This window comes from Emydura macquarii, unplaced genomic scaffold (genome assembly GCF_026122565.2).
Source record: "Emydura macquarii macquarii isolate MOO-44397 ecotype Brisbane River unplaced genomic scaffold, CSIRO-AGI_Emac_v2 contig_1424, whole genome shotgun sequence".
Taxonomy (NCBI): domain Eukaryota; kingdom Metazoa; phylum Chordata; order Testudines; family Chelidae; genus Emydura; species Emydura macquarii.
In genome coordinates this window covers 146,984-160,540 of record NW_027131561.1, presented here as the reverse complement: position 1 = coordinate 160,540, position 13,557 = coordinate 146,984, and the positions used below count along the sequence as shown (strand labels likewise).

The 13,557-nt window shown below is 37.6% G+C and overlaps 1 protein-coding gene across 1 annotated transcript in view; it reads left to right on the top strand.

The window, feature by feature from the left end:
* ANOS1 (anosmin 1) overlaps positions 1-13,557 on the top strand; it is a 173,834-nt gene that overhangs the window by 105,970 nt on the left and 54,307 nt on the right. Inside the window, exons 5-6 of the mRNA XM_067552999.1 lie at positions 2,411-2,595; positions 9,104-9,233. Coding sequence (XP_067409100.1) covers positions 2,411-2,595; positions 9,104-9,233 — 315 coding nt within the window. The remainder of the gene's footprint in view (positions 1-2,410; positions 2,596-9,103; positions 9,234-13,557) is intronic.

Sequence of the window (13,557 nt, the reverse complement as noted above, 5' to 3'; positions counted from 1 at the left end):
CTGTTACTTCCACCTTATTATTTTGTCTCAATCTATAGTCTAAGCTATTTGGGGCAGAGACTGCTTCTCACTATTATATCTTTATACATTGCCCAACACAACCGGGCCCCGTGCCCAAATGACCATAATACAAGTAACCAGTGTCAAAAGTGTGGTTGGTGTTTTGCAAACACACAGGGACACAAGATCCTTGCTTAAAATCTAACTAGAATTAAGGATGTTAAGTTTACTTTCTGTGTCCATCCCATGTTTATGTTGGGTTTTTTTAAACTTCCTGTGAGCTATCAAGGCAGACAGGATTGTCACAAATTGACATTTAATTTTGTTTGAAATTATTCCACTCACCCAACTATACATATATTTTGAACACTCCGCTGGCCCCCAAGTCTTAAGTTACTTACTTACTTACTTAGGTTACATTTGAGTAGTATGCTTTCTTATGTTTGATCATTATGTATTTACTTTGCATGGCCCAGATAGGTATATATGAATTGAAAAACACCTTTTGTAATACATTTCCTGGACTGTGGTATTCCACATATGAAACAATACATGGTTTGAATTCTTCACTGGAACACTGGATTTTGGAAGACTAATTTGTTCAAGAATGGTTAAGGGGACAGACCATTTACATAATAAAAAGCACATTGAGAAGTGATTGGATCCACGCATCTGGATATGAAATTGATGATGCTGGTTCCACAAAAGTACTCTAAAATGCACTTGTGCTATGCTCTAGTTGTTTGTGCTTTTGAGATACATCTGCACACAATTACATACACCAGAGAGGTTGAGTTACTTCCAATCAAGCGAATCCAAGTGACTCTAATGCAGAGCAGATGGAAGGTTTCTTAACATGCAAATTGTAGGATTATTGTACATCATAATTAAAGAGAGATTTGAAAAATGTAGAAATTTGAACTGACATAGTTCATGATGCTCATTATATTAGATTATGACTTCTAGCTCTTGAATGATATCTAGGATTTAAACCTATGTGGTAACAGGATTTGGATGCTGAATTTTCCTCATGATGCTTGTAAGTTTCTTCAACACTTCAGTATTTGTCTATATTTACGATATCATACTATGTCATTGGAATGCTTTTGGGACAGGTCTGTTTATAAAGCTCTGCAAAAGGTAGTTTGTTGATCTAAAGAAGTGAAGGAATTGGAAAAAGTAAACCTCAGATTTTCCTCATTTAAATATTTGGTAGAAAAGAGACAAGTGGATCAGAGAAAGCTCTAATAATCTAAGTTGCTATTCTGGCATTTTTGGATTTGCTTAGAAGGCATAGGTGCTCCCATTACCTCCCCTCATCTGATACAACCCTAATGTAAAAGTATTGAGCTCTTAATATTACAACTATTTGTCATTTCTTGGAGTCATCTGTGCCTGACTATGTAGGGCAAAAGCATTTAAAGTAAATCATTTGGCACCAGTCCAAACAGGGCATCCTTGCACTTGTGCAGAGCCTTATTAAAGTCACAAAATAATTAAAATACATAGCACAAAACTGATAGGACGGTTTAAATGTCAACACAGTAGTTTTATATGTGATATGACCTGAAGTAAAAGAGTGCTAGATACTGAAATACATGTGTTCTAAAAGAGAATCCATAGAAATACAACTAAGAACTTGATTTGCTGATTTAATCAAAAGAAACCAGCTCTAGAAAGTAATTCCTTCCCCCAGTCTGTTATAAATGTTGCAAAAAAGGTGCTATAGCCATGATGACAAAACAGCAGAGAGAACATAATTATCTATCAATATGTGTTGAGTGATCGCTGTACACTTTTAAAAGGCAATCTCAGTAATGGATACCAGAATGAAATGTAACAATTAAATTGTGTATATCTGAGTATAATTGAAGATGTAATGGAACTGCATTCTCTAGATCTTTGGAAAGAAGTGGTTGGTGGGAGATTGGATAAAAGTTTGATACAGTATACAATCAGGTGAAAGAGAAGGCCATGCAAGCACTGGAGTGTCAGTAAGCAATTTAAAAGCATTAATTCAATATTGTCAATGTGTGTTTTGAAATCACTCATTATGAGATAAGAGTTAACTTAAAACATTCAGGCCTTTAAATGTTGCTTTAAATAGCTGTGGTTGATAAAGGAAATAATGAAGTAGGGTGGGATTTTCAAATGCACTCTGCATTAACTGTACCCTGATTCCGCTGAAGTTTAATATGAGTTTTACCACTGTCTTCAGTGGGAACAGAGTTAGGCCAATTCTGAACACTTTGGAAAATTCCACTCCCCATTCAAGTTAAAATCCTTAACTTTTTTTTGGTCTGACCAGCCATTTCACTCTTAATTGTTCCACAACACTTCCTACATTTGCTCACACATACACACCATTTTGTAACTGTCTTAACATTTTGTCTGTATCCTCCTATTTCAGGTGTTCCATTGAAACCCAGGAAAGAATTAAAATTCACAGAACTTCAGTCTGGACAGCTAGAGGTTAAATGGTCTTCAAAATTCAATATTTCAATTGAGCCTGTGATCTATGTGGTACAGAGGAGATGGAATTATGGAATCCATCCCAGTGAGGATGATGCTACCAGCTGGCAAACTGTGGCACAGGTCCGTCGTTTGTATGATAATCTCTAGCTCTTGTACGAGTAGATCTCAAAGTGCTTTTTACAAAGGAGATCAGGATGATTAGTTCCAATTTACTGGTGGGGAGATGGGGGCATATAAAGTTGAAGTTACTTGCCCAAGCTCACCCAGTATGCTAGAGGCAGAACTGGGAATAGCACCTAAGTCTCCTGAGTCCCAGTTTAGTTCTTTATGTATCCTACAAACAGGATTTTCTGGCAAGTGTTTTTCATGTAAGAGTAACTTCATTTTCCAATATCATAGTACTTTTAGTATTAACATATTAATACCAAATGCTACCGTTTTAGCACTTTATTTCAGTAGATGGTGACAAAGTGGGAAAAAAGTTTTTAGTATGAATATACCAGCAAAGATGTAAAGGCTTCTGCTGAAATCCACTTTTTGACCTATATTTTAAAAAATGATGAGTAATTTTGCGTGCCTCAGTATTTAGGTGCTCATCTGGAGATGTTAACCAGGCTCCTAATTTTCAGGGACTGGGTGGTCAGCATTGTCTGGAAATCAGGTCCCTTTAAGCTGTGTCAAGTTTGGCATTTAAAAATGAAGGTATCCAAACCCATGAGTCACTTTTGGAAAGTCAGGCTTATATACCATATTATGCCTGTGGATGCATATGACAGGCTCCTTTTGAAATCAGCAGGGCCTATGAATAACATCCAATGATAGAGCTTGGCTCTAATCAAAACAGTAGAAAATCGAATAAAAGCCAATTGTCTTTAAAAGTAAAATAAAAACAAAGTGGAAAAAAGAATAAAACATATTTTTTGGCCTGCTTACTTTAAACTATAATTTCTCTGACATTTATGTATCAATTCAGCAAACTCTCTGATGTCATGCTCTTATCACTCGTAGCAATCCATACTGTATATGTAAGATTCATGTACAAATGCTTCTTAATAAGAAGCAGCCAACAGAGCATACATTTTCACTTAGTTCCTTCTCAATTTCAGTCTGTTTCTTAACATGGTGACAGCCCACCTGGATGGCAAAACTCTAGCAGTTTATCTTATTTGCTTCATCCTCATACTTGCTGACATGGAAAGCAAAATGTTGATCTTAAAAAGAGCTGTGAAATGTCTTTGCAGCATATAGCAAGGGAGGAAAAAAAGTAAGTCCACAAGAGACAGGAATTTAAGTTCTGTGATGACCTGAGTTTATTCTCCATTCAGGCTACATACAAATAAACTACATTAAAAGAACATTGGAACTGTACAGTCAGGCACTAAAAAATTAAAAGTGCCAGAATTAATACTCCCTTGCAATCTTAACCTGGCACTTTTGTGCGTGTGTACTATATCAGAGTCTTGTCCAGTGTCACATAAAAAGGCTATGACAGAGCCAGGAATACAACCCAGCTCTTCTTATGCCCTATGTAGTACCTTAACAAAGCAACTTCCTTCCTCTTCTTCTAATTCTCATCTTCATCTACTGTCAATCTTGTGAAATGGGGTGCTGTAGAACAAACTGTATATGAACTTGTCACTAAAGACTATATCATATTGCATATGCACGAGTGACTAAATTAAGGGCAATTTAGCTCTGGCATTTTCTAATTTTTGAGTGCTTGACTTGGTAGCCTTAACGTTCTTTTAATATCGTTTGTGATACGTAATTTCTTAAGGGTGTGTGTGTGTTTTTTAACAGTCTCAAAAGCCAGATATTCCATCCTGTGGAAATATATAGATCTCATATGGGGAGTCAGTAGGGCTTAAATCCAGAACTTCCATATCCACAGCATAGAACTCTACCACTTGAACTAGAAGAGTAACTGAGAGAGGGTCACAGCCTATCCTCGCCATGTGGATTACACGTACTTTATGCAACTGTTTGTTAGATCACAGTAGAATATTGAGAGTCTGGCTCTGGTGGTGAACGTGGGCCAGTGGTTGTAGGCAGCACAGCCAAGTACACGGATTTGACACATTCATTCTGAAGGGCAATGTGGCTGAGTGGATGAGAATTTGGTTCATCATATTAGAGACAGGGTTAGATTACTAGTCCTGAAGCCCTAGGTTTACCTTACCTATAAAATTGAGGAATTCTATTTGTCTGCCTCCTAAGTTTGGGGTATAAGACCTTGTTCAATAATCAGGGTGGTCAAGTGAACAGAATTATTTACATGACTCAGTGGAAAAACTCAGAATTATTGGTATGTTCCTGGCTCCCAGCCCAGCACATCTTCCTCTGGTCCAAAATTGTGGTGGCTGCTGCTGCTTGTTGATGTATCCTTTTTTGAAGTTCAGGCTTGAAAGGATGAGGAAGATGTGCTCAGTGCAGATGGAAGGTCACTGAGGCCATAGCCAGAGATCTGGACGTCTGTGTGCATGGGGAGTAAAGCGTGTGGGTTAACTGCTTCCATATTATTATAAACAAATTTCACACTATTTCTTCAGCCTAATAAAAAAAATTACTGTCATGTTTTTTAGAAGTGAACCAAGGGAAACTGAGGCTCTATCAATATTACTGTTCTGAGCTATGTTTTTCTAGAGATTGGGTTTCCCCCACATTTGCAAAATATGTTATCTCAGATGTGTAGATTGACATGATACACTAAAACGACGCTCAGGGATCAATAAAAATATAATGTACAATGTCATAAACAGTTGTGATAATGTACCTTATACTACTCATTTTCACAATTTAACCATCTGCACTTAGGTACTGAAGGATAATGCCATATATGTAGTAAACATGCTTTATAGAGAGAGACTGAAGGAGCTCAATATATTTAGCTTAACAAAGAGAAGGTTAAGGGATTACGTATCCAATATAAGATTAGCATTGTCAAACAATAGTATAATTGTAATTGAATGATCTCTCATATACACTGGTACTGTTGCAGATGTGTGATGAAATTCAGCCAAGCAGTATTTAATATTGTACTGCACTCTGTTTTATTTAACTAATATATAGGACAGCTATTTAAAAAAATGATGCTGAATATTATGATCTGGGCTCCAAACATAGTTAATGTAATTTTAAAAAAAAATGCAATTTACCATTAAACTGATATGAAATGTTCCATAAGCATTTAACTCTTTGTTAACGTTTATTGAAATGGCGAATAGCTGATGAGTGGTTCAGTGTTTTAGTACTCCAGTATCATATCTCTGGAGCTTCAGTTACATATACTATATATAACTTGCAAGAGAAAGCCTAATAAGAGTTTTGCCACTGAAACCAATGGGAACAAGAGTAGGCCTGGAGCCAGTTCACAAATTAGAATAAGTTTGACTGTCTCAGACTAGACACAGTTTCTCTATTTCTCATAACCACCACACAGTGATGGCGCAATTAGCATTCTTTGTTCAAAACATTCCTAGATTGGAATGTTACTGGTCAGGACTGTGAAGTCTTGGCTGAGAAACTGAGAAATGTTGTGCTATGTCTGGCTATTCTACGCCTGTTTTATGACCACTCATTTCACCCAGAACATTTAAAAAATAAACATCTAATTGGTATTACTAATGTATTACCTCTAGAGACACTGGTCCAATCTCTGATCCCAGTGACACCAGTGTAAATCTGGACTAACCCACTGATTTCCATTGATTGTAACCCACATCTCTTTCCTACTGTTACTCCCGTTCACTGTGCCACTATTTAGATTCTAAGCTTTTTGGGTCAGTAACTGTCTTTCTTTCTCCTGTGAAATAATGGCACACCTTTGAGCACTATAAAATTAAGAAAATAAAGACTGGTTCAGCTATGTTCTGGCCTTCAGGGGACTGCATAATTCAGTCTCTCTATACATAGTAAAGAAGCAGATCATGGGGGGAAGAACATGCAAAGGCAGAATATGAAGGGAAAGAGCTGTAGCCTCCACCTAGGCTGCAGCAGTGAATAAGGGAATCCTAGATTTGTGCATCCAGATGGAGGAAGAACAGCTGTCAGCAGCAGCAACTGGCTGGGCCCGGAGTGTATTACAACCACAGTAGCTTAAAACAGAGACCAGAGAGGTAGGCAAGAAGGCACCCTCGCCCCACCCCTAGTATCAAATATCTCTATTTCCCTGACCTTAGCCTCTTGCCTGGTATGGTTATCAGGGAGAGGCACCTGCAGGCATCACCTGAAAACTTTAGTGACTAGTGCTCTAAAATAATTTTGCTGGGTAGACAGAGCATCTCTCTGGCTCACTCACTAGGCCTGGGACATTCATAAACATCAGGAATATCTACATGAGGCAACGTTCAGTACAACTGGTTCATTTGCTCCTTATATAGTATTGACATGGGAAACACATATGTAATAATGGGCTCTTCATTCTAGCAGAGAAAAGTATAACACCATACAGTGGCTGCAATTTGAAGCTAGACAAATTCCGACTGGAAACAAGACCTACATTTTAAACAGTGAGTGTAATTAGCCACTGGGACAATTTACCAAGGGTCATGGTGGATTCTCTATCACTGACCATTTTTAAATCATGAGTGGATGTTTTTCTAAAAGATCTGCTCTAGAATTATTTTGGGGAAGTTCTTTGGCCTTAGCTACACAGGAGGTCAGACTTGATGATCACAGTGTTCTCTTCCGGCCTTGGAAGCTGTTCAGCAGATGTGGAGCAAACACACACAAACTTTGCCTCCTCTGGAGGGTTTGCCATCACAGGTTTCACAGCAACTCAGCAATGGATCTGATACTGGGAAGATGGATTAATGAGAAATTAACTAACTTGATACCCTTTTTTTTAATGAGATTACAAGTTTAGTTGACAAAAGGTAATAGTGTTGATGTAAGATTTCTACAAGGTATTTGATTTGGCACCATACATTTTGATTAAGAAACTAGATTGATACAAATTCAGATCAGCACACATTAAATGGGTAAAAAACTGGCCAACTGATAAGTCTCAATATATAACTGTAAACAAGGAATCATCAATGAGTGGGTATGTTTCTAGTAGGGTGCCCCAGGAATCAGTTCTTGGTCCTACACTATTTAACATTTTTATCAGTGACCTGGAAAAAAACATAGCTGATAGTTTGCAGATAACACACAGATTGGAGGAGTGGTAAATAACGAAGAGGAGAGGTCACTTACACAGAGCAATATGTATTGTTTGGTAAGTTGGATGCAAGCAAACAACATGTGTTTCAGTACAGCCAAATGTAAATGGATATATCTAGAAACAGAGAATGTGGGTCATACTTACACGATGGGAGACTCTATTCTAGGAAAGAGTTACTCTGAAAAGAGACTGAACATGAGCTTCCAGTGCTACACTGTGGCCTAAAGGACTAATGCAATCCTTGAATGCATAAATAGAGGAATCTCCAGTAGGAATAGAGAGACTGGGTTGCCCTTGTAATTGACGCTGCTAGAATACGCTGTCCAATTCTGGTGTCAAAAATTCAAGAAAGTTGAAAAATTGTAAAAGGTTTAGAAAACAGCCATGAGAATGACTAAAGGATCAGCAAATATGCCTTATAGTGAAAGACACCTCTTATCTAAGAGGTTAAGAGATGACTTTGGCACAATAATAAATACCCATATAAGGAATAGAAATTTGATTATAGACCTATCTTCACTCTAGCAGACAAAGATAATGGCTGGAAGTTGAAACTAAACTTAAAATAAGTGCAAGTTTTTTAAGAGTAAAGGTATATTTTAAGGGTGTTTAGCCATTTGAACACTTTATCAAGAGTTGTGGTGGATTCTCCATCACTGGAAATTTTTAAATCAAGATTGGATGTTTTTCTAAAGGATATGGTCTATTGAAACAAGAGTTAATTCAAATAATTCCTATGGTTTGTGTTATACAGGCTGTCATACTAGATGATTGCAACTTCTAACTTTATAATCTATGATTCTCTAAAGATTTCTTTAAGAACAGATCCAGGATGCAGCCATAGCTGGGGAAGATAGCATGGCTACAGTAGAGTCTAACTCTCAGGAACCAGATGGATGACACTGTCTCCTGTGCAGTCATAAGGATCCATAGAGTTTTTGGATAGGCCTCAAAGTTTATTCTGCTAGAAACTACTCCTGCCTTATCTCTGCAAGGAGATCCTCATGGAGATTTCCTCCCCTTAACTGATTTACACAGTAATTATAATTAGAAGACATTTCCATCTAATTCCCCTGAATTTATATAGGTACAGCAGAGACCAGAATCTTGCCCACTTAAGTCACAAGTGAATGTAAGCTTTGCCACTTAAACTGATTTTTTGAGGGATATTTTAAAATAATAAAAATGCACACTGCTTTGTATAATTTAGCCAGGTAAAAAACCTTTGCTCAGAACTGTGAGTGTGTTGTAGTTCAAGACTGAGGTGGGCTGGCATAGTAACATGAGGTAGTTTGTATGATATCTGCCAGCACCAATGATTTTGCAATTTTTTGTGTACTTAAAAGCATTTCTCCAATGTCTCCAACCTCAAAAACCCTACTGAATAAGCAAAGTGTTGTGTCAGTAGGTGCGAAACATTTCAGAATAAACGGAGTCAGTGTGTTGTGACATTTTCTCCACCAGACTACAGATGAGAGAGTACAACTGTCTGACATAAGACCCAGCAGGTGGTATCAGTTCCGAGTGGCAGCTGTTAATGTGCATGGGACAAGAGGCTTCACAGCACCCAGCAAGCACTTCCGCTCCTCTAAAGGTTAGTATTCATTTCCTCCATCTGACCCTCACCTTCAACTTGGTTACACATTGAATGCAACCAGTCTTCTTAACATTTTCTTAACATTTTATTGTAGATTTTCAACAGGTAGGTTGTCTGTATTTAGCTTTAGGAATGGCCCAGATTTGGTTGAAGTTCTCACATTAATTAAAGGTTAAGGCTGACATTATTTTTTCATCCGCAAGGAGCTATCAAAATTAATGAACCCCCTTTCAGGTTCTTTCAACACAGCTAGTATGAGAACTGAAGTTCTCCTGAGCATATGATATTGAATGTGAAACATGAAAGAATTGAGGTCTCAACATATTCCTGTTTCAGTTTTAATTTTTGTTCTTTTCATAGGGAATATATTCCTGCCATCTGCTGGGCAGACAGTATCACACAATTTTGTTGATTGTATTCAAGCAATAATAGCTCCAGTATTTTGACTTAACTCTGCTCTGTCTGTGCTCTCCCTTCCCCCTGCCAGCAGAGATCACGAGGGCTTTGCCACCATCAAAAACATGAACACCACGCTTATTTCACTTGCTGAACTGGTATAAACTATACTGGCATAGGCACTTTTTTGCTGGTGTAACTGCATCTACATTAGGATTTTTCTGTGTAGCTATAAGGGCATAGTTGTGCCAACAAACCTTTTCTAGTGTAGACTAGGTCTAAGTAGCATGCCATCTGATCCACAGAAATACTTATGCTACACCAAGGTGCAGATGTCTGGCAGTAGCAAGCTACTAGTAGCCAGAGCAGCAGTATCTTGCTCTGTTTTCAGTAGTAAATGTCGGTTTTTTTCTGGGGTAGCAGATATAACATGTTGACTTTTCTCTGACTCCCTTCACATTTATTCACACCACACCTCAATTATTTTGTTGGAGTTTGTGAATCTGATGCAAATATTCTGTCTTCCTGGATGCAATTTGAAGTTGTAATACTGTAGAAATGTAACATGTTAACACTGAATTTTTGGCTTGTGTATGGCATTTTCAGGCAGGATTTGTAGTAAGTTCTAACACTTTTCTTCACTCCCTATCATGCTAGCTCCAGGAACACATGACTTTCAATACCCACATTGAAAATGACAACATTTTAGATAGTGGAGCCTCCCATTTTCTGCAGCCTATCCGTCTGTTCCTTCCCAGCGCTTGTGTGTATAACCTACTATTCCTGATTGTTATGTTAGCAGAAAGATCCCTAAGAATTCTGTGACAAGGACAGATAAAGCCTGGAGCATTTTTTACATTCTGTTATGGAAGAAACTAAAATAATTGACATCTTTATAACAGCAGAACATATAACCAGCCCTGTTCAAAAGGTTACTGTGACCCTCACAAGTAATTGTTTTTAATTCTAAACTGTAGTCCTCAACAAAGAACTGTGAATTGTAAGCAGTAAAGAGTAGTTAGTTTATCAATTCCATAGCCAAATTTCTCTCTCTTCAGGAGTTTGTGTAATTATTTTTAGAGACTGGTGGCACTTTTTGTGGCAAATCAAGTAAGATGAAACATGTCTAGAATGGAATAATTGTTTCATAGCCCTTGTTTTCAGAGGATTGCTTCAGCTATTGGGTACTTATTTTGAAATATTTGAGGTCTCCCTCCACAATCTTTTTAGACTGTAGGCTCTTGAAGGCAGGGATTGTGTTTGAAAGTGCTAATTACACTGTGGACACTACCACAATATAAACATAAATAAATACATAAAAAGTAACCCCCCCCCCCCCCAATAAGATCCTATATTCACTGGCTACAAACCAGAGACTGTTCATGATTCTTCCTATACTAAGTCTGTTAATTCCATATGATCTCAGACCTCCTTGGAGTATACTGGGATTATATAACGTCAATATAATGACTAACAAAGTCATTTCCACTGGCTAGGCAGGATGCAAAGCTCAAGGGAGGCTTGTGGCAGTTCCTTTTTTATTCCATCCCCTTTCAGACAGCAAGATTTTCAGATAAATTACAATCACCCATATTTACCTAAACTCCTGATTACCCAAATTAGTTTCACCACCCTCTTGTTCTTTTTTATTATTAGTTATTCAAAATATAACAAATATACCAAGATATCAGATTCATCATAATACACAAAATAAATAGAGACGGTTAGGATAAAGAGAGGGGAGGAGAAGCGACACATCTATCCTCAGGGTCTATATTAATCATAGAGCTCTAAAAAATCAGCCCAAATTCCTCTTGAATTTTTCAGGCATTCCCTATCTGTGGAATTCCAGCCATTCATTAACTGTGAGGTCAGACATATAACTGAGCCAGGTATCAATATTTGATGGGGATTGATTTTTCCATTTGTGCAGGATTATTTTTTTATAGACCAAAGCTGCACACTGCACAATTTGGTCCTTTGACCCATCTCATATCAGAATTTCTTGATACAGAGGCACTCCCAAAACACATGAGCTACTGTAGCATCAAGGGAGCTACATTTCCAATAGTGATCAGCATTTATGAGGCCCATTACTATTATCCTATGTGTGGACCAGCATATTCAAAAAATATCTTTTGGTGAATAAATAGTAGTCTCCCATCTATAGCTGCTTTTTTAACATTAGATATAATTGTATTCCATTGGGTGGAAGATAGATGCATATCCAAATCTCTGTTCCAAGCAATTATCCATCTTGGGGAGAAATTTTTGGGCCAGAAAATAGTAAAATGATACTGCAGGCCGAGTAAATCCAGGAAGTTTCCTCCAAAATAATAAAAGTTCTGGAGGTTCTAGAGCTCCCATTGCATCTAAATACATTCATAAGTAAATACTTTTACTGAAGATATTTCCATGGTCCAGAAATGGGTAAGACAAATTGTTTTTGAAGATCTACAAATGGTTTAAATTTGTCATTGTCAATTAGCTGCGTGCTCATAATTCCTCTCTCCATCAATTCCCTCCACATCAAGGTTTTACCACTGATTTTAAGGATAGGAGTGCTTCATAGGACCGCCTCCCATGGAAGAATGGATGGAAGCAGAATTTTCTATCAAGTTTGACCAAGTTTGCCTAACAGCCATTACTGGGGTAGCTCTGGAGCCATCAAGTCTGTAATAATTCAATCCTACAATGCCTGAAACGGCGCGAGGGTATATCAATTCTTGTTCAATATGAACTCAATGTGGGTCCATATCTAACATCCACAAAGATTCCTGGCCTAACAAAAAGGAGATATGATCATTTTCCAACTTGGGAAAACAAAATCCTTCCTGAGATGGTGGAGTTGCAATTTGTTCAGAGTCAGTCTAAGTTTCTTACCTGGGGCACCAAAGGAATGTTCTGAAAATATTATTGAATTTCTTAAAATAAATGTGAGGAATAGAAATATGGAGACCCTCTCAGGACATACAAAATTCTGGGAAGGACATTCATTTTCAGAGCAGGTGGGAAAGATTTCCTCATTCTTATTCTCACTGAACATATTAATAAATTTAGGTAAATTTTTTGTAAAATTCAACTGGGAACCCATCTGCACCAGGAATCTTTCCAACCTTCACTTCTTTGTAGCCTGAGTCAGTTCTGCGATTTCTAGATGGTCATCTAAAAGTTCCTCCTGAGAGTCAGAGATCTGTGGCAGAGACAATCCACTAAAAAAGATATCTAGGGCATCTTTACTGATCCCCTCTGCAGCTAAATATAGTTTTGAATAAAATTGTTAATTTTTTTATTAATAGCTGACTCCGTTGTATATAATTTATTGCTACTGTCACAAATAGCAGCAATCTTATTTCTGTTAGCCTTTTCCTTAAGTCTGTATACCAAGAGCTTTCCAGTTCTCACGCTATATTCCCAACATTTTGCTTCAAAGAGAATAAAGCAAACTCAACCCTTTGGGATAGATGCTTGTTAATTTCAGATCTTAAATTGATGAAGGTTCTGAGTTTCAATGAGGAGGGGGCAGAAAGACATACATATAGGAGCATGGTCAGATATAACAATAGTAGCAATGCCACAATCACTGGCAGAATTGATCAAGTCTTGTGACACTAAGATATAGTCCAGTATTGAATATGTTGGATGAGCTACAGAAAAAAAACTATAGTCTCTGGCTGTAGGATTGCCCAATCTCATCTTGTCTAAATCAGCCATGTATATATGAAGTACCTGACGAGTATTAATGTTTTTATATGGAGATGGAGAAGATTTATCAAGGACTGGATCCAGAGTTTCATTAAACTCTCCAACCATAATAATAGGATGGAGGCCCATGTCATTTACACTCATGACAAATTTGGGATCATCCAGGTTTTTCCTGTGGTGATTGGCAAAGATGATTTTAGTATTGCCAATTTCAGCCTTG